Genomic DNA, 27,685 nt, shown 5'->3' with positions numbered 1-27,685 from the left:
GAGTGGGGCGTAATCGCGCTCCCCACAGTTTTGTTCAATTACAGTGTGCCACAGGGCAAGGCACATGCCCAGTAAATGCACGCACCTTCTGACGATCGTTGGAGTATAATGATTAACAGTGAAAAGTAACAGTGTGCATACCACCCCTCTATACATTGTAGGAGGAGCCTCCACTAGAGTCACATAACAAAGGAACGGATCTGCCTTTATCACAGTCTAATACAGTGTTGCCCAAAGGGGAGGAGTTGCAATGAATACAAAGGGGAGGAGTGTCATGGTTTCTAAGTAGGGCAGTAGTCTGTTGCTTCCAGTGAACTGTTCTATGTAAGTTGTTTCTTGCAGTCAATAACATTTTAAAAAGTAGTGTAGCAGTCACCCATTCCAAAAATTGCAGCTGGTTGATCATGGAGCATAAATACTGGCCAAAGGTTCCCTCCACTATCGTGTTTCTCACTTCATCGCCTATGTGAGCATTTTTCATTGCATATAGGGCATTAGCTGCTATCCAGATCATGGTGCCTCTCAAAAATGCAGAGTACTTCATGCTATGGAGCTTTTCCCTCTTGTTATGCTAGTAGTCATTCGTTTTCCATCATCACTCCATTGTGTCGTGAATGTCATGGTATAGTGTTCAGTATTAAACTCAAATTCCTGAGCAACCTGCAACAGATGTTTTTGTTTTTTTATCTATCTCTTCTCTTTATGGTCCGGTAACATTAAACCTGTAACTTGGCCAGTGTGAACCACATCCTGTAATTTTGCTCCCTCTCATTCAGTTTTTTTTAAAACCTGTTCCGTCTCCCACCACCCACAGCCTGCAAAATTTCAAAGCAGAAGTTCAGTAAATCACCGACACATAAGTAGTTTTTTCTGAGAACTCGGGTGATCTCCTCTGCTGTCATGTGGGTGATCCCCAGGGCACAATCCTGAAGATGCCCACCTCAAGCATCCAAAGCCTCTTTTCTGCCAGTCATCTCAGCCCGCTGCTGCCCAGAGTCCCCTTGCTGTGATGTTTTCAACCACCTGGCCTCTCTCACACGACACTTGCTTTTTTGAGGGTTTATCTGCCACAGTGTTTTTCTTTTTTACTTGTCTTGCCGGGGTCCCCTTATTGGTCCGATTCTAGAAGTAATTATCTGGGAATAGTAGGAGCTTCGCCTTAAAGCCAATTCTAAAACTACTCCGGTGTAATGAAGAAGTGAGTTGTCATGTCTTTCTCTCCGTAGTTTATCAAGTAAAGTCTGCGGATATTACATTCCCAGTTGTTGTAACTTCCATTTTACTATCAAGAAGTTGCATCTCTGTTTCTGCAATTCAGTGCTTTAACATGGGAATATATGCATCTCATGTAATCCATGGGCTCTGGTGCTGGGCAGCCTGCAAAATGGGGTACCTGTTTCTCCTTTTGAGCAGCCAAGCCACCATTGCCCTTGCAGGGTGGGGCGGTTGAGAGGGTGGGTGGAGTCAGAGGGCACCCTGGAACCTGGTGCGGCCATTCGACAGAGAAGAGCTTGGAGGGAGCATCATTGTGCATGTTTGCAGTCATCCATTCTTCCAGGAACAAATCAGTGCTGGTACCATCGGTTCTTTCTGTCAATCAAATTGTGCAAATGTTATTCCACCATTCTGCGCTCACACTTGTTGAAGATGGACTGCCTCACATTGTTCAGCACCTGTGCTTGCAGTTCCATCCCTTGTGGTTTCATCGCTGTAAGCATGGATTTGCTCTCTGTGACTCTCGACAGTAGCTTTGTGTGATCTTTCCAAAGAAGGCCCGCATCAATTGCCAAAGTGTCAATCTTCATTGCAAGCGTCCTTTTCATATCTTAAATTACCTGATGAAAGATGTTATCAAACTTCCCTGAATGTTCAGCAAAGCTAGGGACTCTGCTTGTCCCCACCTTCAGGTATGTGACCCGGATGTAAGTCCATAATGTTCTGCATCTCTATGCTTTTTGGTCTTACCAACCTGCAGCCTCCTATATGCTTAATCATCAGAACTTATCAAGCGTTTATGAGCTATATGCCTAGCACCAAATCCAGGGCCCCAGATGCCTCATGATCCAGGCACCAGATCCTTCATTGGTGCAGTTCGTAGTGGCTGCGGCACCACGACCAATCCTGCATAATGTTTCTACACGTGTCAGCCGCCGGCCCATGATCAGCTTCTTATTCCTGGCACTCAAAGAGGCGAGCAGCAAAGTTCGAGAGTTGGCTACCTCATTTACCTGTGCAGATCTCGCTTGCAGTTTTTTTCAGGCTGTGCAGAACTCTTTATGCCTCGTAGGTGCACATCTCTGTGCCACTACCTTGGGTTAGGCTGTGTCCTTCTCAATAATTCACAGAATCCCTAATTCAGCTTCTCCATCAAGGAAATTAGGGCCATATGTACAATAGTAAGGCTATGCAATTTCTAAATAGCGAACTTGTAGAAATCGCTATTAGGGAATCGCAAAATGAGATGTATGTAACAGTGGAATCCACTAATCTAGATTTCTACAAATTCGCAGTTGCAATTAGGAAATCACAGTTCAGGAAAAGTTGCACTCTGGATGCCCTCTCTCTGCTAAGAATATGATTAGCAGAGCAGTCCATTTCCTCAGGGACACATTGACATACTTCTGGCCATTTCTTGACCACTAGTTGTGTTAGTGCAATGTGCATTTTGTTGATATCGGACAAAACTACAAATCAGAGCATGTATTATGTTACAGTTGAAAAAGGGATTTCTTGTTAATTGGGGCCATGGTGACCTTAGCTGAGCACTGTGACATAAGACACAGTTTTACTTCCCCCATGTACCCATGGTCCTTTGCACAAACCTCTGCAGGGCCCTGGGTCCTGGCCCCAGCAACATTTCAGCTTAGGGGCTGACATTTGCAGGGACATTGTTTGAGTTGGGAAGAAAAGAATAAGTGAAACCAGCGTATCAGCCACGTAGTAGCAGGGAAAAGCCAAGGCAGTGTGTGAGCAGAACGGTAATGAGCAGAGCAGGGAGGGCAGAGTGTGACTATTAACTGAAATCTGAAACCTTATTCAACCATTTAATTACATGATTTGAACAATCTTAAAATGGAAAACATTGTATACTTTTCACAAATGATTAGTGGCTATGCACTCCTGCCACACCTGCGATTCTTTCATGTTTCAATTTAAAAAAAATAATAATTTGATAAACCTGGCTGCCACTCTCACAAGTGTTACTACACACTCCAAAAAGACAGTCCCCAAAAGTCTAGCGTACTATCCTTAAGAGAAAGTGATTCTGCAACTTAAGGTGGAGCATCCTACACTATACAGATGCAAGTTCAAAAACTCCAAATACTAGGAGAGAAACCGTTTCACCACTACCAGAAATTGTGGACCGTGATGAGGGACCGTCCCAAAACGGGAACAAAACTACATCTGTGGGGAGGACACAGACACCGTAGAGTCCAACCAGCAACAGTCCACAATGACAAAGTGTCAGACGACATGGCAGACAGTTCTCCTGTGTTTGGTAGCCTGGAGAAATCCATCATCTCAGTAAAGCCCAGAGGCCGGAAAAAGCGAATCCCGTGAACAGAGTCATGAGTCTACTTTGTTTTGGTTGTTATTACATACTTTTTTGCTTTGTTGAAACAATGTTACATCCGCAATGGATACAGTTGAGTAAGGATAGATGCATTTTTATTGCAACCTTACTAAAAGGTGATCTTTCAGCTATGCTCCATGTATTACTATCATGTGTGATGTCTATTTCTTAAATGTGGTAATAATTCACATCTCAAAAGTAATAGTTGGTTATCTCTACTTTCTGCTGCACATGTCCCATCCTGCTGCACATGTAGTGGTGATATTTCCTCATCTAAGTCTGATTTGGGCTCTATGCTGATAGTGTGCAGACCCTACCTCATGGTGATATTGTATAGAATGGCACATGTGGCAATGATTTTACGACATGTCTCTGGTCTGTAAAGTAGTGCTCCACCAGTTTTGTGGAGACAGTAGAACCTGGACTTCAGTATGCCGAAGGTCCATTCTATGATGGACCTTGTTGTCTTATGTGCCCTGTTGTAAAGCCTTTCACTTCTGCTTCTTGGATTCAAGTATGGTGTCAGTATCCAAGGGCGCAAGGCATATGCACTGTCTCCTTTAAAAGCATGAGAAGGAGAAACCATTAGGTCGCATTACACAAAATGTTCTGGTCACTGTATGCATTGAGTCAGCAATTCTCTTAGCAAGTAAAAAGCCATCACCAAATGCACCCTGAGACAGTCAGTTATGTATTCCACTATGGCGGAACATGAAGGAGTCCTGGGTGCTGCCTGGGAATCTGACATGGAGGTCTGTTATGATGCACGAGGCATCACATACTATGTGACATTGATTGAGAATGAGCTTTTCCTTTTTCTATATATTAATTCATTTGCTGAGGCGGGACATATGTCCATATGTGTGCCATCAACACAGCCTATAACATTGGGGAACTGTGCTACCTGGTAAAACATTAATTTGGTCTGTTGCAAAAGATGGGGGGTACTTGGAAAATATATGTATTGTCCAACTTTGCTAACCGTGATGTCTAGAAACCTTTGAAAGAACCTGGAAAAAGCACTTTGTGATCTGCCCCCACCACTGCTGTGACCCCCTGGTAACTGCCAGAAGCTAAAAGGTGTAGACAACACAATACCTGCACATGTGGTGGGACTGCATTGCTTCGGAGTGTTAGGGTCTGAAGCTGAGGTTGTAACTCTGCAATTAATTCCAGGATTACCTCATAACTAAGTATGTACTTCTCAAATATCTCCTCCTCTGTCTGTTCAAACAGGGTGACCATCCTCACCCTAAATTTCCTCTCCTGTCTCCTCCTCCTCTGCCTGCCTGCCATAATCCTCATCCTCCTCGCCAAGACATACAGAGCCACCATTCTGAAAGAGCCATATGCATTTTGGGTGCCTTTTTATAGTGTGCACCTGGTTACCACCTGATACAGATTGATGGTTAATGCATTTCCTAAATGGCCATTTTGCGACTATTCGCAATTAAAAAATCCTTTGTACATGGTACTAGCAAATCGCTATTTAGAAATCCCTGTTTGTGATTTCTTATTTAGCAATTTAAAAATTGCGATTTCTACTGGATAGAAATCGCATTTTGCACCACGGAAAATGCCTTTTTTACATTCCAAAATTGCATTTTGAATTTCTTAACAGCTTGAAATTGTGACTCGCACCATTAGGAAATGGCCTTTAGTGGTGTCTGACTGCTGCTTGCATCCAACAGTGCTTTGGGTGTGGATGAGGACATCCTCATCTGTTTCACAGCAGGATAAATAGATTAACGGTGCCACTAAAGCTGTGGTCTTGTGAGCTATGGTATGTCCATTCATTTCAATGATGGCAAAGCCATATAGTTGATTAGTATCACATAACAGGGTAGCTATTATTGTGATTGGGAAGAACATTTGGCATGCCATGTTGCAGACAGAACATTTTAAGTACACTGCTATCAAACCATTAGGATGTGGGTAATAATTCTAGCAGTCTCAACAAGCTAATCAAGTAGTGCATTTAATGGTTTGGTGTACAGGGACTGTACATTGTTTAAAGACTAGCTCTGATGTATATACTAAATGGTGTACAGCTTATGTGTTGCATAAACCGGTAGGCCAAGGATGACTTACAATTTTTGTGCCCAAGTGTCAATGTATTAATTGAAGTTAACCAGTGATTTGTTATTTTTTAACCTTGGAGCGACGGTAACCTACTGACTTACACTAAGAAGACATTGAAAATCTAGATGTTCAAATGTGCTGTAGCGATCTGTTAGTTTCTTTTATGTATTTGACATAGATTAGATTAAAGCCATGGTCCTATTTTGAATATGGTCAGTTGTTTCAGAACGAACTTTGCAATTTATGGGAGATTGGCAATTGTTACTGTGTAAAATATTTCAGAATAACTGCTTTTGTGTGTATTCTTAGAAATTGCATGGCATTTGGACAAATTAAATCTTAAATGATTGGTATGCTGCCTCATCCGCATTGAGTACACCACAGATGGGGAGCTGCTCAGCAGGTGATGCAGTAAAAGTGTGTCTGTCATTTGGATATTGGGTCTTAGGAAGAATCAGGGTTGGACTGGCCGACAGGGCAATCAGGCTGGTCAAACAGGTCAGCGTGGGGGCTGATTATTTGGGATGTTTGTGGACCTGTTTTGTGGTCTGCTGAGCCAGTTTTTACTCTTGATTTCCCTGATTTTAAAACAAACATTGCCTGCAGCAAACTTAAATCTATGCAATCTTCCATACCTTGCAAAACACTTCTACAACATGTCTCTAAAGGTTTAAAATTACCCCAGTTTCCAAAAATGGGCCACCCTTTTAGCTATCTAATTCAATAATGGGTGCTACTTTGACTTGGTACCCGTCCCTATTTACTGTCTTAGTCCGACCATGGGAAGAACCTTTGACCGGCCGACAAAGAATAGGTTTTTATGGATCTACCCTATACACTAGCAAGCCTCTGCACTGTAGAAGCCGTTTGCTTCCCCCTGCTTTTAAAGTGACCACTTTAATCTCAGAAGAGGTATACAGTCTTACTAACAGATCTAGGTTGCTGAAGTACCTTATGGAAATTTCTACTACATCGTCCCTCCACTGACCTGCTCTCCCGTTCATTCGCACTGCTCAGAAACAGCCACCCAACACATGCTCTTTGCAAATTCTTAACATACAAAACAAATAATACTTGAACATATTTTTTAGGATCAGTTTATTATGCACTGTCTTAAATAACTTGTATTTTGGTTGTAAGGATTTCCCTAGGGTGTATCCTGGAAAGTTATATTGGGTACTTGTCTCTCCATTTTATTATTACAGGTCGGTCTCTTGGAAACAACTAATTTTTTTAACCACTCAGAATAAAACCGTCTTTTGGTATGGACATCTGCTTTCATAAAGTTACTTTAAATTCCCCAAAACAGTATTCATTTCCATTTGTTACTTCCAGGAAAGTCACTTGTTATGTTATGTTTCAAGCATTTTTAGTCCATGCTACTTTACTTAAACATTTGTTTTGACTGCCTAACATTGTGTCCTCTTCTTTCTAGCCAAATCAGAGGGGCAGAAGGTACAGATGGTATATGTGCCATCTCATCTCTATCACATGGTTTTTGAGCTTTTTAAGGTTTGTGTACTAGAACTCAGAAGCTTTATAACATACATAATATTATATTTTGTTGCTCTGTTGCTTTTTTCTCTATTGGTGCTATCTGCCATTCTCTGAAGTAAGGACCTATAGATTGAGTTTTCTCCAAGGAAAACAGTATTTCATATTGATATACCACTGTGGTTTGTTCCTAACCATGCAATGGGAAAGAAATTAATTTCTTTAAGTTCCATGATCTATAGGAAGTGTGTAAGATCTTGGTGATTGTGGAGCATGTGGGCCCTCCTTTTTATTTAAATAGTTTCTCTTTGTTATTTTCTATGGTATTTTGTGCTGTGATCCACCTGAAGGCTTGACTTGCGTACTGATCTTCATTGTATGTTTGAGAAAAAGTCTTAAGAGAATGAAGGAACAAACTTGTCCTTCATTACAAAGGACACGCAGACACCACAACACAACTAAAGAGACAACATAACTATGGCACCTTCGACTTCTTTTAGAAACATTAAGCTAATGAAAGGTAGGGAGACTTTAAATACCGAAACCTACATCCAGCTCGACATCCTGTGGTGGGGTCATTAAGTTAGTCATCTTATTAGAAAAATCAGAGGGGGGGAGAATTAGTGGCTCATATTCTGCTTTGAGGGTCCGAGCTAAAGTACTTAGATAGTCTCTGCTTGTTGAAATGTCAACAAAGAACACTGGAAATATGTTGAAGCAAGTTTACATTCGCCCTATTGGATAGCCTTTCATGCTCATTTCAGAGGCTACAAATTAACTTTTACAAGCACCCCATTGTAGCATGATGACTATTTTTAAATATTAGGGGCACACTACTTGTGCCTTGATCCTGTTGTCCCTTATGCTGCCTTTCACACCATGACTCATCAGGTACTCTTTTCTAGACTGGAAATATCAGCTTGCTTCAATGCAACAATGAAGGTATGGTTTTGTTAAATTCTGCAAAATCTTACCCATGTCAAGTCAATTTGCGGTTATTCCTCACCAGGATAACTATCATTAAATGTGGTGTTCTCCAAGGTTCATCCTTGTCACCTATGCTTTTCAACAACTGCCTGGCCCGTATGCCATCATCTTAGATTCCTACAATATTGGTCATACAGATCATACTCGGTTCCATCTCAAGCCTAAAGACCTGATTGGTGACCTTAAGAATTGTTTTCACTGCCCTCTCATAGGTTCATTATTGGATGCACAAATCTTGAGTCTACCTGAATGGTGAGAAAACAGAAATCCTGTTCATAAGCCCTGTCAATACATTCCCATTCCTTTTATCTTTGCTTGCGGAACTAGTGACCATCCCCTAATTCCTAGTTGACAAACTATGTAATATATGAGTGCTCTTGAAAAGCAAGCTATCCTCTCAAATAAATTCAGGCTCGTACATCATTCCATCACTTATTACTGCTTAAAGATGTTCTGCCATTGTTTCACTGTTCCCAAAAATCCATCCTCATCTTTGTTTTGATAATGTCCGCCTGGACTACTGCAACAGCCTCTTTATTGAACTTTCCAACAATCTACTATTAATCCTCAGAATCTATAGCTATTAGGGGTATAGGGCACTTACTTGCTATAACAAACAATTCCTGCCAACTTACATCTACTACTAAATATGGTACAAAATGAGCAACAGTGTTTGCATATGGGGGCTTTCCTGTCTTGGTACACTACCTGTAGTCAAACCAACTACATGGCCCAATATACTCTTTCACTGCCTCTTCCTCTCTCCTAATCTGCAAACAATTCCTATTGACTTTATATGAGTGGAGAAGAAAGCAGAAATAGCTAAATTTGTATCCCTTCCACTGAGAAGGGGAGCTTTGGGTCTGCCTAATATCAAATACTGTCAAGCCCAGCTGCATTACTTAGGCCTTCATTCATGACACATGAGCCTACCTATGACATGACTCCTTGCCCTGAGTAGGCTTACTTGAAGTCCTCTGAAACATGCATAAAAAATGATGCTTTTCACCCAGTCACGTGCTATTAATGACATTTATGCAACCCAGTGTCTTCGAAAGAGCCTCTACTATTCACATTGGATAAGAGAATGAATCAAGTAACAGATAGGAAGGAGAGGAATGTGCTGGCTGCTGCGCCAAAGGGGAGGCTTTTCAGAGCAATGTTTGCTTCTGCTACTTTCATCACCTGCCCTCCCTGCTCACTCTGTGTTGTTCTGCCAGTCTCTTCTTCCAGGGAGAGGTGGCATGGATGTGTCTTGTTCTTTCAGTCTTTGCATGACTGATCTGGGTGATTCCTGCAATTCTGCTGACTGTGTCTGTTGCTGGGGTCTGGGGCTCTGTGACTGCATCATGCCATGCATGAGCAGTGCAGGTGTCTAAACCTTTTAAGACTGCCTCATAAGTCTGAAGTTGTGGCACTGTGTAGCAATGGTGTTTTTCACCTGCATGAGCTGTATTTTCCTCTCTGGTGGCACCATTCAAACCAACATCACTCATTCGATGATACCCGGGTTAGTTTATCGTAGACTACGTGCATCATCTTTTGTGAAGTCCCATTGCACTAGTGATGTTTGATAGTGGGCATATCATAACTGTTGCCTATTTTCTTAGATTTGGCTCTTGTGCTGACATCAGAGTTTTCAGTAGTTTCTGGGCTTTCTTCACCCTCCTGCATCCACTATGAAAATTTGATGGAATAAGCATTGTTCAATTATTCGGGCTCAGTATAATAAATGCAGAAGTCAGGAATTTGTGATGGAGAGACACTGCATACATCACACAGAGAAAGAAACCTTTAGTGTACAAAGTAAAATAGATATAACTCTTAAGTTTGTTAACTCCAGGGGGATTAAATGAGGAGCATGATTTCTCATGTTTCTTTTAATGAAATCTGAACTTTGGTAGAAATACTTAAGCGGAAACCTCTTAAGCAGCTTTAAAAAGGTGAAACGAGAAAGGAGTAGGAGCCTCAGACAATGAGAGGCAGCCAGAAAGAAGGGAGGGTGGTGGGTTGGATCAGGAAATAGCCAAGACTCAGGAGACCATCTGGAGATTGTTGCCAAGGCTACATTACTGTATGGAGCCACATACAACATGATAGAAATGCATAAGTAATACTGAAGAAAACTTCTGGGAAGAAGAAGCTAAACATGCAAGTACGTACAGCTAACATAAATGGCACTGTTTATTCAATATAAACAAAAAGAGGACCTTTAGTGCATACAGGCTGACTGAGTAGCTTATTTGGCCCAGCAGGTCACTAATACCTGGCATTTCTCTCTTTTCCAATTGCATGGGGTCCTAGTGTTCCATTGAGAATTGGCCCCCAGCAGCTGGCGAATATGGAGATTTTCTGTCTTTTACGGTTATGTGGTCCATTTAATGTGCTTTGCTTTTTTTGGTATGGAATTCAATCAATAATTTCTGTGCTTATTACTTATGAACCACGTCATGACTATATTGTAAAGTGTTTTGGATAAAACTGGTACAGAAAGTAAACTGAATAAAAGTAAGCCCTTCCGATGAACATGTGTCTATACCTATCTTACACAATGGCATGGCATTCACCACTGTGTAGTTAACTTCCAAAAAAACATTGTTTTTTGGATTTACTAATAAGTTTGGCCCCTCTTTGAAGAATCTTCCCGAAGCTTTCCCACAAAAACTTCATCCACCTCAGCTCTTTTACTGAAATTTTGGGGTGATCATTCAAGCTGCGGACGAGAAAAGGGGGGGGTTGGTGGTCCCAAACACGTTTTCCGCATGCAATTTCACACAGAAGTTTTAGACCGCTATACAGAAAAAACAGATGAACATAATTAGACCAATTTTGGAAGTAAGCTACCTCTTTACTCCGAAAGGTGCTTTATGTGAGTTGGTGTAAATCTGTATTTTTAAGAAGTTATGGTTCAAAATTTAGTGATTGTAGGAGGCTGGCTTAGTATATGGTGTACACCTATTTAAGTGAAGCACCTTACACTAATTCAGACAACACTTATGGTCATTCTAGTGGTCTTAGACAACCATAGAAAGCTCTCTAAGTGGTAGCTGTGGAGAGCAGCCTTCAGGCTTAGTCCAGAAGGAGTGTTAAGCAGCCTGTTTTACCAGAACTAATCATATAGTGTAGGTTGAACGAAAAAGAACCACACAGTTTAATTATAAAAATAAGTATATTTATTATATACACTCACTAACTCATTGGTATATCTCCTACCCGTAGATATCAACACAGTACACACAATACTTCAAATGTAAACAGGTATGTAAGCACAAATAGACAGTGGTCTCCAGGGTGAGACCAAACCATATACTATAGAAGTGGAATGCGAACTGCAACTGAAGTCAGAAGAACATAAGATTCAGAAGAGCTGGGGACACAAGGAACCACCCGAGGTAAGTACCCAGGGATTCCACGGAGGCTGTGTGCAGAGTGGAAACACTGCCCCGTACTCCATGCAAGTCAATGAATGGGAAAGTCGCGGTTGCAGTTTTTAAGAAGGAACCTTCCCAGTGGACCCTGAAGAAACCCTGTTGAAGACAGAAGGTTGTAGAGTCACCCCACCCATAGATACCACAGGAACCAGATTACCTACACCCGGAAAGCCGGGTGCATAGGTGCGTAGTGACGTCGGAATCCGCCATAGCCCACAATGAAGGACTTGAGAAAAGATGCCGCTGGCGAAGAAGGTGAAAGAGTCCGGAGGAATCCAAGGATGGATTCTTGAAGAGAAGAACCTGCAAGCAGAGAGGACAGAGTCTATGCCACTCAGGAGTGACCAGGAGGCACAGAAGACCAATGACTATCGATGACAGAAGATGCAGGAATGATGATGGTGACCTTGTCCCTGCAGCTGTGAGGACCAGGCGACGTTGTGGAAGGCCGGGAGCCGTTCACGAGCCATCCCACATTGGAAGTCAAGAACCATGGAGTCAGTGTCTGGCAGGAGCACCAACAAGCTTTGGCAGCAGCAACAGATGTGGTAAACAAAAAGGTGCAGCGTTGCGACCAGCAAGGTCCAAAGGACTCACCAAGTGCAGGAGAGTCAGAGCAGGCCCTGAGCAAGCAGAGGAGCCCACTGAAACCAAAGAGGACCCACAGGCTGAAGGCATAGAAGTCTCAAGAGGACCTGGGGCAGCTCACCAAAGATGCAGGCCCACGGTGCAGAGGATGTGGTGAGGACAAAGACCTTGGTAGGAAGAGATGCTGGAACGTCTTGTAGCCCGAAGATCTTTAGAGGACAGAGTCAATAAACCTTGGCAACGGCAAATCGACGGGGTGCACAGGGGTTCTATTCCAGCGGTTACGACGAGGGATACTGGCCTCAAACTTGCTGAGAGGACAGGTCAGGCCTCGAGGGAGTTGTAGAACCAGCACCTTTTTTACTGAGCCTTTCAGAGTCCGTGGGGCGTCAGGAGCAGCAGACGGTCAGCTTCGTTGCGGGACCTGCAGGTGCAGGAGAGTGACTCCTTCACTCCAAGGGAGATTATTTAGGGTGTCCTTGATGACCACAGGCCTGGGGAGGAACCTGGATGAAGCACAGGCACAGACAACGAAGAAGACTGGCAGAGCAGCGAGACCAGGAGCAGCAGGAGTCTTCCTTGGTGCAGTCTCGGTTCCAGGCGAAGTCCCGTGAAGTTAAAAGTGCCCAGACAGTCGAAGTTGAAGTGGTTTCGAGTTTGAATCTTGTCCCATGATGAATCTGAAGAGCTACCCACAGTTAAGCCCTTAAATACCCTAATGGAAGTGTTGGGACGATTCAAGGATCGACCCACCAGAGGAGGAGCTGGACAGAGGGGAGGATACTTCCACGTCCAGTTTTGAGTCAGAGAGGGAGCCAAGGGCTCCCTGAACTTGCTCAAATTAGAGTATGCAAGGAGGGCATCAAATGTGCCCTTCAAAGCAGTTTGGTGGCACTGGCAAGTGCCCCAACCCAATACACTAAGTCCTTTTGGGAGGTGGCCACACCTCCCTGTGGCAGGAAACCTATTGTTCTGGGTTGATCTGCTCGAGCTCAGCTCTGCAGCAGGAAGGGACAAACGTGTTCATGGTCAGCAGCAGCATTAGTTTGCTGTTAGACCCTGAAAGGCTTGTACCGGGAATACAGGGGGGGTACCCTAGGGGAGCCCCCCAGTACATGGGATCCTACATCCACACTGGAATCAGTGTTCGGGTAGGATTCCAACATGTTTGATACCAAACATACCGGTTTTAGTGTAGCCAATATATAGTTAAGACATCTCGTAATTGACTTGATGTCCACTATATGTATTAAATGGCTGACAGTACTTAAGATGCCTGGAGAATCTACTCTGGCATTTGTAGAGGTGCCCTGCTCATGCAGGGACACCTTCACACTTGTAACCAAGCACCATGCCCTAAAAACCTAAGAGCCTGCCATAGGAGTGACTTATAGGTTTTAAGTGTAGTGACCTCAGATATAAGGAAACTTACATCTGTGGTGAGGGGTGCAAGCACCCACTCTGGCTGCAATGGCAGGCTTGTAGTCACAGTTTGAGTGGTCTCTCATGGGTGGCATAGTACATGCTGCAGCCCATGGGAGACCGCTGGTGTACCTATGCCCAGGGTACCTTAGTACCGTATATTAGGGACTTACAAGGATACACCAGTAGCCAAATGTGTAGTTACCAAAGTACTTACCATTGTCTAATTTAGGGAGAAAGCACAGTGACTGGGGTCCTGATTAGCAGGATCCCAGTCAGACTAGTCCAAAACACACTCACACCAGGCAGAAAATGGGTGTAACCATGCCAGAAGGATCCTACCTTTCTACAGTGATTTCCTAGCGTTTTCGAGCAATTTGAATGGCAGGCAACATCATCAAGAGAAAAGCTATGGCTTGCATTTTGAGCTCTCGGGGACCCTGTCCCATTGCCCTGAGTTTATAAAAAAAGAAAGAGGGCAAAAGGGTGTAGAGCAGGGGTACATTGACCCTCGGGTTGGAGGGTGGTCCCAGATGGGGCCAGATAAAAACAAAATATTAATGCCTTCGCTCCCTCTGTACTCCTGCGGGACCCAGTGCAGTCAAAGGAGTAACGTGGGACTGGAAAACAATGGGTCCTGTGTTCTTCGGGTTGAGCGCTGGGCCTGGCCACAGGCCAAGCCATGCAGCCAACCACCTAGGTGTGCCCGGCGGGTGCTTGACCCCACAGGGTGTTGACCACAGACCATGCCCACTCCCTACCTCTGCCATCCACAGCTGAAGAATGCTTTGATAATAAGATCTTACTTTATTAAAAAACGCTAGAAATTTACTAGAAAACACAAAGAGTAAAGTGGATTTATACGGAGGTAAAGTAGTAAGATTTTAACTTCTGTTAAAAAAAAAAAACCTTAGTAATTCACTGGAAGAATCAAAGGTTAAAGTGGTGTTATACATTATAATACTGTGAAAAATAATGTTTAAACACCAAAAAAAAACTCTGAAATTTACCAATTATATTTAACTGACCTAAGTATAAATTACACCCTTATGATGCACTGTTTATCACATCACATATTACATCACTCATGAAATGTTAAATCACATCACATCATTCATGAATTCACTGATGACATTGCTAGTCTATGGGGGTGCAAGTTATAACTGGTGAATTTTAGTATTTTTTTGGGATTGTAACCCACATTTTTATAGTAGTATAAGGCCAACATATAACTCCACTTTACACTTTACCACTTTAAACTTTTTTTCAGTGAGTGTGTGTATTTATGTTTCCATTCAGAAGAAGTAGAGGCCACTCGGGGGACACACTGGAAGACCTTTAATAGTACAGCTTGGGCATAATGCATTTCGGCCTTACGGCCTTCTTTGGATGCCGCTGATTACAAGGTACTGCTCCACCCCCACCTTTAAGTATCCAGGCTGTCTCCCATTGGCGGTAGTCCGCTTGACCTCAGGTCACATGGTCGCAACGCTACTGTAGCTTACAACAAAACTACAGCTCCCAGAATGCAGTGTTATCGGGTAAGTGTTGCCTGGGGAGAGCCCGATCGTTGTGAGCTCCTGTGGGTGTATGTTGTTAAACAAAAAGGTGCGGAGTGTCCGAATATAAAGTCTTTGTTTGAAGATCTGTCATAGGGCTTCCTCGAGTCCCCTTGACGTTCCAGCCTCGTCATATATGTGCCCGCCGGGCTGTGAGTCATAGTTGCAGTGAAATTGCCTCCTCGTTAATAACGCGCTGCACCTGGCAGCAGCCCATGGCTTGGCCAGCACTTCAAGGTGGGCCGGAGTTCTTCCAATAACTTGCACGTGAAGAAAAGCTGCAGCAGCAGCAGGTACCAGAATCACTCCGGCCTCTTGACAGAACGGGGCCTTTTACGCGCCTATGGTTAGCGCGGAAATGTCCAAAACACATAACTCCATTCAGAAGAAGTAGAGGCCACTCCGGGGACACGTTGGAAGACCTTTAATAGGACAGCTCGGGCATAATGCATTTCGGCCTTACGGCCTTCTTCGGATGCCGCTGATTACAAGGTACTGCTCCACCCCCACCTTTAAATATCCAGGCTCTCTCCCATGGGCGGTGGTCCGCTTGACCTCCGGTCACATGGTCGCAACTCCACTGTAGCTTTCAACAAAACTACAGCTCCCAGAATGCAGTGTTATCGGGTAAGTGTTATAATATATAAATGCCTCTCTCACACACACACACATATGAATGGCTAACTCAGACATATTTAGAATATTTTTGTTATCCTATTATTTTTATACATTGATTTTAATATATTGATCTTATTTGCACACATTTGTAATCATTTTAATTAATTAACATGATCATTGGAAAACATTAATTCCATAATAAATATTCCATATTAATTATTTATGTACCTATTAAGGAATTAAAATTAACTTAACATATTTATTTATGAATTAACAATAACTTTAATTTTCTATAGTATTCCTTCTTACTTTATTACTTTTATTTTTTTTACTATTTATTTTTTAATCTTGAAATGCATTTGTGGGTTTGTATGTATTTAAAATTAGAGTAGCAGTAGCCACTCTGTAGTTATAGTTGGAATTCCCAGAGAAAGGAATTCTTCAGATTTTTGCTTGCTAATGACTTTGTCACTTGTTGATGAATCTTGGCGAAATTTTGCAGATCTATTTTTTTTGTACATTGGCGGATGGTGCAAAGTTTTGTGGTGATAGTTGAAGGGGATGCAAAGAAAGAGGGGTCTCCTAAAACACATTTTTCACCAATCCTTTTTAGGTTTCACCTGCACAGCACTTGCGCTGTGCTTGTGAAATCTATTGTTAATATAGGTCTTAAAAGGGGCTTACATCCTGCTCTCTTGTTTTTCATTGGTTCCTGTGCTTGCCACTTATTTTATTTTCCTCCATTTCTATTGGCTGTAGCATACCATTGCCTGCTCTTCCTGGTGTGTTTGCACTTATCAGTGTTCCAAAGTACTATATACATCTGCTTTTGGAGGAACTTTTTTTTAATGTTTGGCTGCTTGCTTGCTTTGTTTGTCTTCTGCTTTTTATGCAATCTCCTTGTGGCTATCTTGTTGCTGACAAAGGTCAGCATTCTAGAGTGCTTTCTCTCCAGTGTGTGCCTCGCTCTCTTGTTTCTGTAACTTCCGTTTACTTTTACACGAAGCTTGAAACGCACCGTTCTTCAAGCCTTGCTTTCAGTCCTGAGCCCCGCCCTCTGCAAAGCCTTCAAGTTATTCGCTACTTTTATTTATTATTACACAAGGCTTGGAACGCCTCATTCTCCAAGCCTCGCTTTCAGCCCTGAGCCCTGCCCTCCGCAAAGTAAGCGGTTTGCAGAGCTTGGTTAGCGCCCACCTCATATCAGGCCGTGAGAGACATCGGTATTGTCTTAAAATGCACAGTTGTATTCAGGTTGAAAGCACATGGCCGTGCAGGGGAAGGACCTTGCTTTTATTTGATGCATGTGTGCTAATTGAATACAAAGCACAGACGTGCTGTGGTCTGACCAATGTGACTGACAGTACCTCTGCCTTCTACTATAGTCTAAATTTCAGTCTCTGCTCTAACACTAAATCTGTTCCTGTGTCTATCCCAGGCGTGTTTATATGACTCTTCTGATGCCTGCGTTTCTGCTTCCAATGGGAGGGCGGCCCGTGGCTTCAGGGTCCTCCCTGGGTAGCATTTGCTCCTACCACTCCCTCAGATCCCATGTGACTCCATGTCAGAAGCTAAGCATGTTCCAGCCTTGGCCTTTCTTCTGTATCTTTGGTTATGGTTTAAGTGAATCCATCAAATCGCACCGGCACTACAACTCCCAGAATGCATTCGGCTGATAAACCAGATCCCAGGAATGAACACTTCTCCTTTCTTGTTGACATGGAGCCGTTCAGTAACTTTACCCCGTTGGGCCTCTGTCTGCCTTGTACTCATAACCATGCCTTGTAAAATGCATCCCAATTGACTCAGCTTCCATCCTCTCTATCTACCTTATTTAAACAAATTCTATGAATGTCCCTACCCTGACAGCTCCTGTGGACTGTGTTCAAAACTATTTTGGTTTCTTGTCTTAGATCAACCTTGCTGTGATGTTAGGTTTTCATGTTACTCTGATCTTGCAGGTTCATGCTCCTCCCTCCCCTCATAGTGTCACACATGTTGTACTTCAATGACTACATCTTGATTCCCAGTGGTCACTAGGGCACAGCACTGGCCTTTGATCTACACATGCACGCAGCTTCAAGGCCCCGTAAAGTAGATGCAATGGCCACAGAAGTGACTCACGCTTATCTTGGGGTATCTGAGCTTAGGGCTGAGCATTGGGTAGCTGGTACAAGGAGCAGGTCATCATGCCACCTCCCCAAAATATTTATTTAATTATTTAAAATTAAGTATTATAACAATGTATTCTGCTGCAGAACGCTTACATACCTGTCACCTACTCTCAGACACCACTCACCCACCATTTACCCTACACAGTCACCCTGATATTGCACTGACAGTCTGATACTGCTCACCCACCCCTCATACAGTGCTGACTCTGCACTCACGCACCATTGACATACCTCTCACCCAGCACTCACATGCCTCTCACCCTCCACCCACACCTCTTACCCACCACCCACACCCTAACTCAAACAGCTCATCCTGCACATATACTGTTGACACACCACTTACCCTATACTCACACCTCTTACCTTGTACAGGGTAACATCTCACCCTGTCTACTCGCACAATTCTCATTCTGCACTGAACACACATCCATCACAATGCATTGAGGCACTTTCTACCTGCACTCAGACACTTATCAACCTTCATTCATGCACCACTCACCCTGCACAGAGAGCACTCACACCATTCTCCCTGCACTCATACACTGCTTCCACACCTCTTATTATTAATACCATAGTGAAATAGAATGCATTTACCAATGCTTGTTGTTATTTGATCTGAATGGAATCAGTAGTTTTTAAGTACTAAGGGACAAAACGTAGTGATATATTGGGGCATGGTATACTGCGGTACCTTCATGCTATACCGTGGTACCTTCATGGTATACCGTGGTACATGGTGATGTCGAAACACAATTCTATTGGTTAATGAAAGAAGTTAAAAAAATAACGTGCCCATATTGTTTAGGCCACACTTTATGTTTGTCTTGGGTATTTAATGTGAAATCTAGATTATTAGTGATTTTGAAATGAAGGCAGTTTTTAATTTTTTTTTTTTATCTACGGTCCTTATCCACCACAAGATTTCAGCGCTCCTCGGGAGGAGAGTAAAATCTCTGCTGTTTCGAAGCGAGCAGGTGCTGGCTATATGATATTGCTGAAGAGGTAGCGTCTATAGTGTCCTATGGTACACTCAGCAAAACAGTGCAGTAATCATTGGACCATTGAGTCCCATTGTCTCTTTTTTGGCCATATCTCAAATGCATGACATCTTCTCACACCATTCCCTTTGTCACATACCATGTCAGACTTACTTATGCGGCTGGCTGCATTGACCCAGTCCCAACTCAAAAGTGGTTCAGGAGCTCCAGCAAGTTCTTCATCCAAATCTGATGTATCTCTGTTCCTGGCCTGTACTCGGCTGTAACCATATCCCAAGACCATAGGGATACTTCTTCTTTAATCTCTTTGCTCTCCTCGACCAAGGCTTCATGTTCCCATTCCCCCCCCCCCCCTTAGGCATACCCTGTGCTGACCACCATGAGCACAGCTAGAAGAACTTAAACTTTGCCACCTCCCCACCTGTTCGCACAAAGAGATCGAGCCAGGAGATCGGATTCTCACCTTCTCTAAGTTCTCCCAAGGTTGTGTTTTTTTTTTTTTAATATAATTTTTTATTAGACTTAAAGCACAGATTCATGAATACAATATCACCTTCAAGTGCGATTTACATATATCCTAGTGCCACATTATACATAACTCACAAATATTTGAAGAGTTGGAGGTTTTACTGTCATAATGCCTACTCATTACCACATCTTTTGCGAAAAGGTTTAGATCTCCCCACAAGTGCTATTCAATATTCATAAATGACAAACAGTTAAAACTTCTGCAAATCCCTATTTCGAGTGCTCCTCATCTCCAGATCCTCTGACGGAGAGTTACAAATTTCCCCTCTGTAAGTGTTCCACCTGCCCCACTTCCTATCCCATTTTTTGGGGCAGCCCCTCTGTTTGTAGACCTCTTTTTCTGCAATCATGCAGCGATCCATTTCCGCCACCCACCCCAACGTTAGTGGCCGTGTGGTGGATCCCCAGTGCATTGCAATAGCTCGCTTCACCAGTAAGTATCCCAGTGCTACCCATTGTTGCTCTAGCTCTGTCAGGTCGGTGGCCTCCCATATATTCAGAATCCCCACTTGTGGTGAACGCTGAAGGGGTTTACTCAGTGTGTTTTTCATTTTATAAGTGGCACCGTTCCACAGGGGGTGTATGACAAGACAGTCCCATAGGACGTGGTAAAAGGTACTGTCTTGGCCTCATCTCCTAAGGCATAACTCATCATTTTGGTTTCCTATTTTGGCCAGGAGTACCCCGGAGAGAGAGGATCTGTGAAGTATTTTCAATTGTATGAGGCGAAAGCGATGATTTATTGCAGTTTCCCTTGGGGACATTAATGCAGTTTGCCACTCTTCATCGTCTAGGAGCCCTAGGTGTGATTGCCAGTGCTCTAGAAGAGCATGGAAAGAGTCCGGCAAATTATTACAGAGTCTGCGATAGGTACAGGAAACAGCTCCCTTCAAGAGCGGTTCCGAGAGCAGGTGGTCCTCTAAGGGGGTGGATTCCGGCAAGGAAGAAAGGTTTGGAACGCAAGTGAGAAGGGCGTGTCTGATCTGTAGGTATCGGAAGACCTCGCCTGGCGCTAGATCATATTTGGTCTGTAGGTCTTTAAATGTGAGGAGCTTTCCCCTACTGATCAAGTTCCCTATGGTAGCTATGCCAATGGTGTCCCATTTATCCAACCCTGTATGGTTACAAAGCGATCCCAACCGTTGAGAAGACCATAGCGGTGTAGCTTTTGTGAACTTATTCGCCCATCCCAGGTGCCTGGTGGCCTTATGCCAGATGGCCACCGTTTGTGACATGGGTCCCAGATAGCGATCTCTGCGAACCGTGCTGTATAGAGCACCCAAATAGCCCTCTCGCCCCGTTTGGTATCGTTCTAGGTGGAATGCCGGGTTCAGCGGATCCCCCAAGGTTTTAAAATCTGCTGTCCGCCGTGGCTGACATAAACCGCCTTTCAACCATTCCGGGGTACCTGGTGAATCCCATATTAGGGCCAAGTCTGAGTAATATAGTAGCCCCATCATCTTTTTAACTGAGACCCAAACTTTGAGTGGCGTATCGAGGACCTTGAGGTAGACTCGCTTGAAAAATTTGGGTTCGCCGAATTTAAATAAATAATTCTCTATTCCTAGGTCCGTAAACATAGCAGTGTTTAACAGCCCCCGTTGGGTAGCATCTGGGGAGTTTGACAGGGGGCGAACATTTTTGAGTTGGAAAGCATATCCGTATTTCTGAAAGTTTTGGCAGGGCCAGCCCCCCCAGCCTCTGTATCAACGGTTTCCCTAGCTTTTTCCATGCTATCCTGGTGCCCTTAGATGCCCAAATAAAGCTAGTTATCTAGCCTTTCTATCTGCTTGGTTGGGGACATCAAAGGAGTGGTATTAAACAAAAATTTCACTTTCGGTAGTACCATCATCTTAATGAATCTGGTTTACTACACAAGGCTGTCTGTGGGATTCTGTGCATACAGATCCTGATGCCGACATAGGATGGGACATCATATATGTAAATAATGACTACACAGTCTAGATGCCACATTGTATTTTCACACATAGGCAGCACATGTTTTTGTATTTTGTTCTTTTCCTGGGGTTTAGTCGGAATGGCCCATGCAAGGTCAAACAACATTGCCCTTGTTATTGTCCGTGGTGGGACACTAGCAGTCAGACATAATGGAGAAATCCAGCTGCTGTTTTTGAAGACATAGGTTTTATCATATAATTCTAGATTTGTCATTTTGAAAATACACAGAGCGGCGACTTGTAGGCAGAGCAAAGGTCCTGAGACGAAAGGGCTGCGCCTGCTGAGATGTGGAGCAGCCATCTATGTATGCCAAGGTATGGGGTTCGTCACTACTCCCAGAGATCTATAATATAACACTTTGCTTTTATAGTGATGGTGGGTTTAGGCAAATTTGCCAGTTAATATGACTGGGACTTTTATTGTATATGATCTTTTAGTCAAGTTAATGACATTACTGAGCTGCGTATGTTTTCTAATTGTGGCGCAGTTATTGCATATTACAGTATGATAGTTTCAATAAATATTGTACGCTTCCTTTGTGTCTCTTTTCTATTTATTGTGGGCAAGTATGTTTGAGAGAACGAAAGAGGATGGTCTGCCACCATGATCCCTGAGAGGGTCGAGAGTGTTGTGTTCTGGGGTGCCAAATCACGTATCTCTCTTAGAAGTTTAGGTGAGAAAGTGAGATACTTTAAGTAAGTCTGATTCAGGCCCATAGGGGCTGATGTGGTATGGTGACTCAGTCCCTGAGTACTGATGTTCTATGATCCTAAGCATAGTTCTGTTTCTGGGCAGAATCCCTGCAACAAAGTTAAACATAATGCTAACAAAAAATGATTTGCATATGGCTGGGTTCAAACTGGAATGGCATGGTGAGCAAAAAAACTATGGATTTAGGCCCAGATCTCTGTACTGGGGTGAATGTATGACATTGTTCTGCATTCTGTCCATCAATTGTTGTTTTTGCATTTGTCACCCCGAGTGGGACGGGTATGCTCAGACGTGAGTCCCGTGCTCTCCATGCCACTGGAATCAAGCTATCCTGGCTGAAGAGGGGTGAAACCCCGAAACCGGTCCTAGGATGCTTGTTTCCAGTCCAGGGAGGACCTGGCTTGGCAGTTCGGGCTGGACTGTTCCCATGAGGCACAGGGTCAAGACTGATTTGCATATGGCTGGGTTCAAACTGGAATGGCATGGTGAGCAAAAAAACGATGGATTTAGGCCCAGATCTCTGTACTGGGGTGAATGTATGACATTGTTCTGCATTCTGTCCATCAATTGTTGTTTTAACAAAAAATGAGCAGCAACTATATAATACAAAAGATGATTACGTGGATGGTCTCCCAAGTTAGAATGATTTTGGTTAGTAATATTGGTTTCATCAAAGATGACATATAGACAGCTGTTGACAGAAGATGTAACAAAAAGTGTTTAATGAAACGAGTTTTGTTATTAAAAAATGTAAAATAAGAAATTGATAAAATAGAAACAATCATGAGCATAAGGCTATATCTGTGACTTTTTTTGATTTCTCATATCAGGAATTATGACAGTTTCGCGTAATAGTCCCTAAAAAGTTGATGTCTGTTGCTCTGTTTTTCTTTTTTGCTTCAGCTTTTTGCCAGTGGAATAACTTCCTGCTTAATGCACTCCCATCCTTTTATTATTGATGGTATGCTATTAGTAATTTCGTACTAAAGACACATGTGGGAAAGAATCCTTTAGGCATCTTTGGTCAAAAAATTAACTTCATAATCTAGTAAACAAATATTTATGGTTCCAATAAATATAATCACATTTTTATCTTATAGAATGCTATGAGAGCTACCATGGAATTCAACACGGCAAGTAGTGCTTATCCTCCAATCCACGTGCATGTTGCATTGGGGAGTGAAGATTTAACTGTTAAGGTAACTACTTTCATCAATATGTCCCTTCATTTTTAGAATGAATATATACTGTTTGTGATGTATAACTTTAACTCAATGGGAATCTGTTCATGCAGGCAAGCAGCGAGTGCATGCTTTGTGAAAGATCACGAATATTGTGGCGAACTAACCAATTCAGGGTTATTTTTTTTTTTTTTATTTGGAACCTTTTTATGGTTGACATTTTTAAATCATGGGTACTGCTTTACATGCAGCGGTTTTAATTTCCTACCATAAATGCAATTTTTTACTCTTTTGTTTGTGATGAATTTCAGTTGGAGGATATACTGACCAAGTCACCTTCAAATTTCAATCCCATCAAAATGCTGCAGAATTGTTGTTTTCTATTCAATTACCTAAGTAAATCATCCTGCATCATTGGTGGCTTAAAAAACCTGTTATAGCCATGGCATTTACATATGTATTCCATTAATATTTTAATGGCATGTTAAATACAAATACATAATTTCTTGGAAGAATCAATCTTCTGACTGATAATAAAATCACATCCCTTAAGGCTGTGTGGATCACTCTTGCGACCGACAACCACACAAGTAAATTACTAATTTTAAAATGTAAAAGATTGGTTTAAACAGTGCTTTTGTTGCGTTCAATGCAAATCTGTTAAATGTTTCATCAAAATGTGTGTCTGATCTGGAGTGCACTGTAGACATTGTGAATAGTTATTGACAAGAAATTCACATGGCCTCTACGATGTGTACCTTTACTATGTTATTTTTCCATGTTGTGCATGTATTGTTATATCTCTATTTGTGGTTCTGATAGGGACAGGCATTGACTGTATTTGGCTATATACTGTTCTCCCCAATACCAGGCTAGAAGGAGGAGATCAGACATGGCTGATGCCACTTCTGGTAATTCGTTTACTTAGAGTGGCTTCTCTTACTGATCTTCCTTTATTCACTTGAGTTGATCGCTTGGCTGGGTAAACATGCTTCATATTAAAGCGGCACCACCACATTTCCTCGTTCCCCTCATACTGCAGAAAATCGCAGCTCCTCGAGACCCTCACAGGTGAGTAGTCGCGCTTTATAAAATTACTGATTGATTAATGGATCTCATGCATGCTCCTTCAATACCCAGAAGATGCCAGCACCTCCCCAAACTGCATTCTCTTGAATCTGTTCATTCCTCTTTGGGAGGTGAAAGAAGTTAAACCTCAGGAGTCTGGGTGCAAGGAGATCTGATTAGTGGAAGAGCGCTCTGTATATTCAATATTGAGCATACAGAATGGAGGTCTATTTGTATTACTGCTCGGTAGCTAGTGGCTTGCAGCTGCATGTACTTAGCTGGATTTTATATAATGTAGTTATCATAGCAGTGTCTATAACGATGGATGATGCACTGTGCCAAAGGCCAATCACCTCTTGTATTGGGGGTTGACAATCTTCTGCTGCCTTTTTTTGCCTATTTTACCAAAGCAGCACAAAACACATGAAATGATAATAACTGAAAGTTATTATCATTTTATGTTTTTGCTTCTCACACTGCTTGAAAGCAGTGAGGCGACGCTCCTCCGCCATAGCGGAGGAGCCACCACTGATCAAGAACCAGGGATCTGTACAGCAAATGAATACATGGCTGCTACACAACTATAAAGCAGCAACAAGAGAGTGCACTTTTTATAACTTCACCGATCGGCTAATCAGATGATTCACTTGTGAAAACCACAAGATCTTAGACGGAGCGAGGTGTGAATTAAAACGCTCTGAAGTATAGAAAAATATTTTCAGGATCTGCTTGAAAACCGATAGCCCAATGTAATGGCGAGGCAAAAGACGCACAAATGATGGACAAAATGCAATACAAATCAAACATTCATTCTCCGGTCAAGAGATCTGGGTTGAATCCATTGTTCTTTTGCTCACCATGTCACCCCAGTCTAGACCCAGCCTAAATGTAGTGAGGAAGCAGTCCGTAATAAAGGCAAAAGAAAGACAAACAAAGAAGACATAAAAACACTGCCAAAATCACAAAATGTTGTCAGACATGCTCATTATTTCGTGGAAATCTGAAACAAAGTAAAGAATTAAACCCAGATTGTTGTACAAAGTCATATAAATAGGATTTTTTTCCCCCAATTTTACGAAGTATAGTCCTGGCTGTCTGCAACCAAACCGGGTGCGGGTTGTGTGAGGGTGTCACTATGCTAAGACCAATCACAACGCTGCATTGCAGCGTTGTGATTGACTTAGAGTAGGGAGCCTGGCTGCCTGCTTCCTGTTCCAGAAGCAGGAGACCAGGAGCAGAGACCCGGCGGCTGCAAATTAAGTTTCTCCCTTCCCCCCGCAATTGCGACCCCCTTCCTCCCCCGCCCCGCTAGCCATGCCGGCCGCGACTGTACTAGATATCAGTTAAATGTCACTCTGTGTTGCTTCCATGGTATGCATGGGGCAACAAATGGATGCTTCTCCTTAATTCAAGGGTTACTGAAATGAATGAGGGGAAATTAATTTTCATCAAGTAAGTTAAAGTCCTGCAGTGTTAATCAAATGTAATTTTCCTAATGTACATTAACTTACAGCTACACTGGCCTTTTACTAGTTGCTCCCCTCCCCACCCAAACCTTTAAATAAGACTCTGTTGTGACATATTAGTTGTTAGAATCTACAGTGCTTAGACACTTGAGGTTAAAGCTGTGCTATAAAAATACCAAAAATGTGTATTGTTCTTCCTGACGGTAGTATCAAGAAAGGCGCTTCATGGATAATATTAGCCTTCATGTCTTCAATGAAATTGTTAATTTATTCCCACTCAGAAAATAAAAAGAATAATTCTGTCATGCTTTTTTTAACTTACTATTTAAATTAGTTTATTTGTGGATCCTGTTCTCCAACACACCTATGTATGCCTTGCTTTCTGGTTCTCAAAAGAGTCCAATGGCTTCTGTTTTATTCCAGATGAGCGATCGAGGTGGTGGTGTTCCTCTGAGAAAAATCGATAGTCTGTTCAATTATATGTATACCACAGCCCCTCGCCCTCCAGTTGGGAATAGAAAAGTAGAACCTCTGGTTTGTATAACTTCATTTTTCATATATCTTTATGCAGTTTTAATTCATTTTGTATCACTAAAAGCACCCTAATCAAATACATGAGCATTACCTGCTTGCTCACTACCTATGTAATGTTAAATTTAACCTGTTAGGATTTCATGTGCACAAGAGCAACACCAGGGAGTGTGCCCCTAACGTGTGGCAAAGGTTAACATATCTTACATTTTCCAAAAACATTACACCAATGCACACAAAGTGCTGTGGACTTGTGCACTCAATATGTATTGCTACAAATCCGCGTCCGTTGTATAGACTCTACTGCTCTACCCTAGTGCATGTGCAACACTTTCTTCATCATCATCTTTTTTTTCTGGCCATGCCCATCTGGCCAGACCTATGTCTGGCGACTTCCTGCTGTCACCCTGTTGCAATTGCACTGATGTACCACACAAAAGCCTTCAGTTTCCCAGGGCTTATCATTCTTTGCACACGCCTTATAGGAAAGATATTTAAGGCTGTGACATATTTCCTAGCAACAGACTCTGCTGGTCAGTATTCCAGCCCTGTTCTTCTTACAGTCTAGAATGTGCTTTGGTGTACATTGCTTCTAAGGGGTGTAGAGTTAATACCAGAGCTTCCAAAAGGGCTTCCTCACACTCTGCTTAATTCAGAAAACAAAAAAAGGGCAATGAGAATGGAAAAAATTGCAAGTGTTTCCTGGATTTATTTTGAATTTCTCAAACACTCCTTGTCAGTGTCACTGCTCTTCCCCAGCTCAGCTCAGCTCCACCGTTGAGGGACTGCCCTCTGAGCCCGAGCTCCATGCCAGGTAGGTGTTCGAAGCCCTCCTCCACTAGCAGGCTCCAGCCTGTGCATCATCCCTGGTGGTCTAGTGGAAGAGCTCTCTGCTCTTCTGCTACTCCGTCCTATTCTGTGTCCTCTGTGCCCATTTTCCTTTTTTTGGTCTTTCTGTTTTGCCTCTCTCTCTTTTTTGCTCTTTCTGTTTTGCTTTTTCTGCTTCTATTTTGATCCTTTGTCCACACTCCCCTTAGCTGCTGCCCCCATGGCCCCTCCCCCCACACCCGAGCGTGTCTCTCCCGCCTCCTAGCTGACCACCCGACCCGACCCCTACTTAATGGCAGCCTCTGCGCAGCAAGAAGAGCAAGACCACTGACCTTCCTGGTCTGTGTCACTGCTCGCCCCCGTGCAGCTCCACCATTGAGGGACTGCCCTCTGAGCCCGAGTTCTGTGCCAGGTAGGTGTTCGAGGCCCTCCTCCACCCGCAGGCTCCTGTTTGCGCATCATCCCTGGTGGTCTAGTGGAAGAACA

At 43.0% G+C, this 27,685-nt stretch overlaps 1 protein-coding gene across 1 annotated transcript in view; it reads left to right on the top strand.

Moving 5' to 3' along the window:
• Nucleotides 1–27,685, top strand: part of PDK1 (pyruvate dehydrogenase kinase 1) — a 148,522-nt gene that overhangs the window by 85,126 nt on the left and 35,711 nt on the right. The window contains exons 7-9 of the mRNA XM_085645290.1: nt 7,092–7,168; nt 23,226–23,324; nt 26,264–26,374. Coding sequence (XP_085501416.1) covers nt 7,092–7,168; nt 23,226–23,324; nt 26,264–26,374 — 287 coding nt within the window. The remainder of the gene's footprint in view (nt 1–7,091; nt 7,169–23,225; nt 23,325–26,263; nt 26,375–27,685) is intronic.

The sequence above is a fragment of the Triturus cristatus genome, chromosome 3_1, assembly GCF_964204655.1.
Source record: "Triturus cristatus chromosome 3_1, aTriCri1.1, whole genome shotgun sequence".
Classification (NCBI taxonomy): Eukaryota; Metazoa; Chordata; class Amphibia; order Caudata; family Salamandridae; genus Triturus; species Triturus cristatus.
Note: the sequence above shows the minus strand (reverse complement) of the source record. Positions and strands in the feature narration are given on the sequence as shown.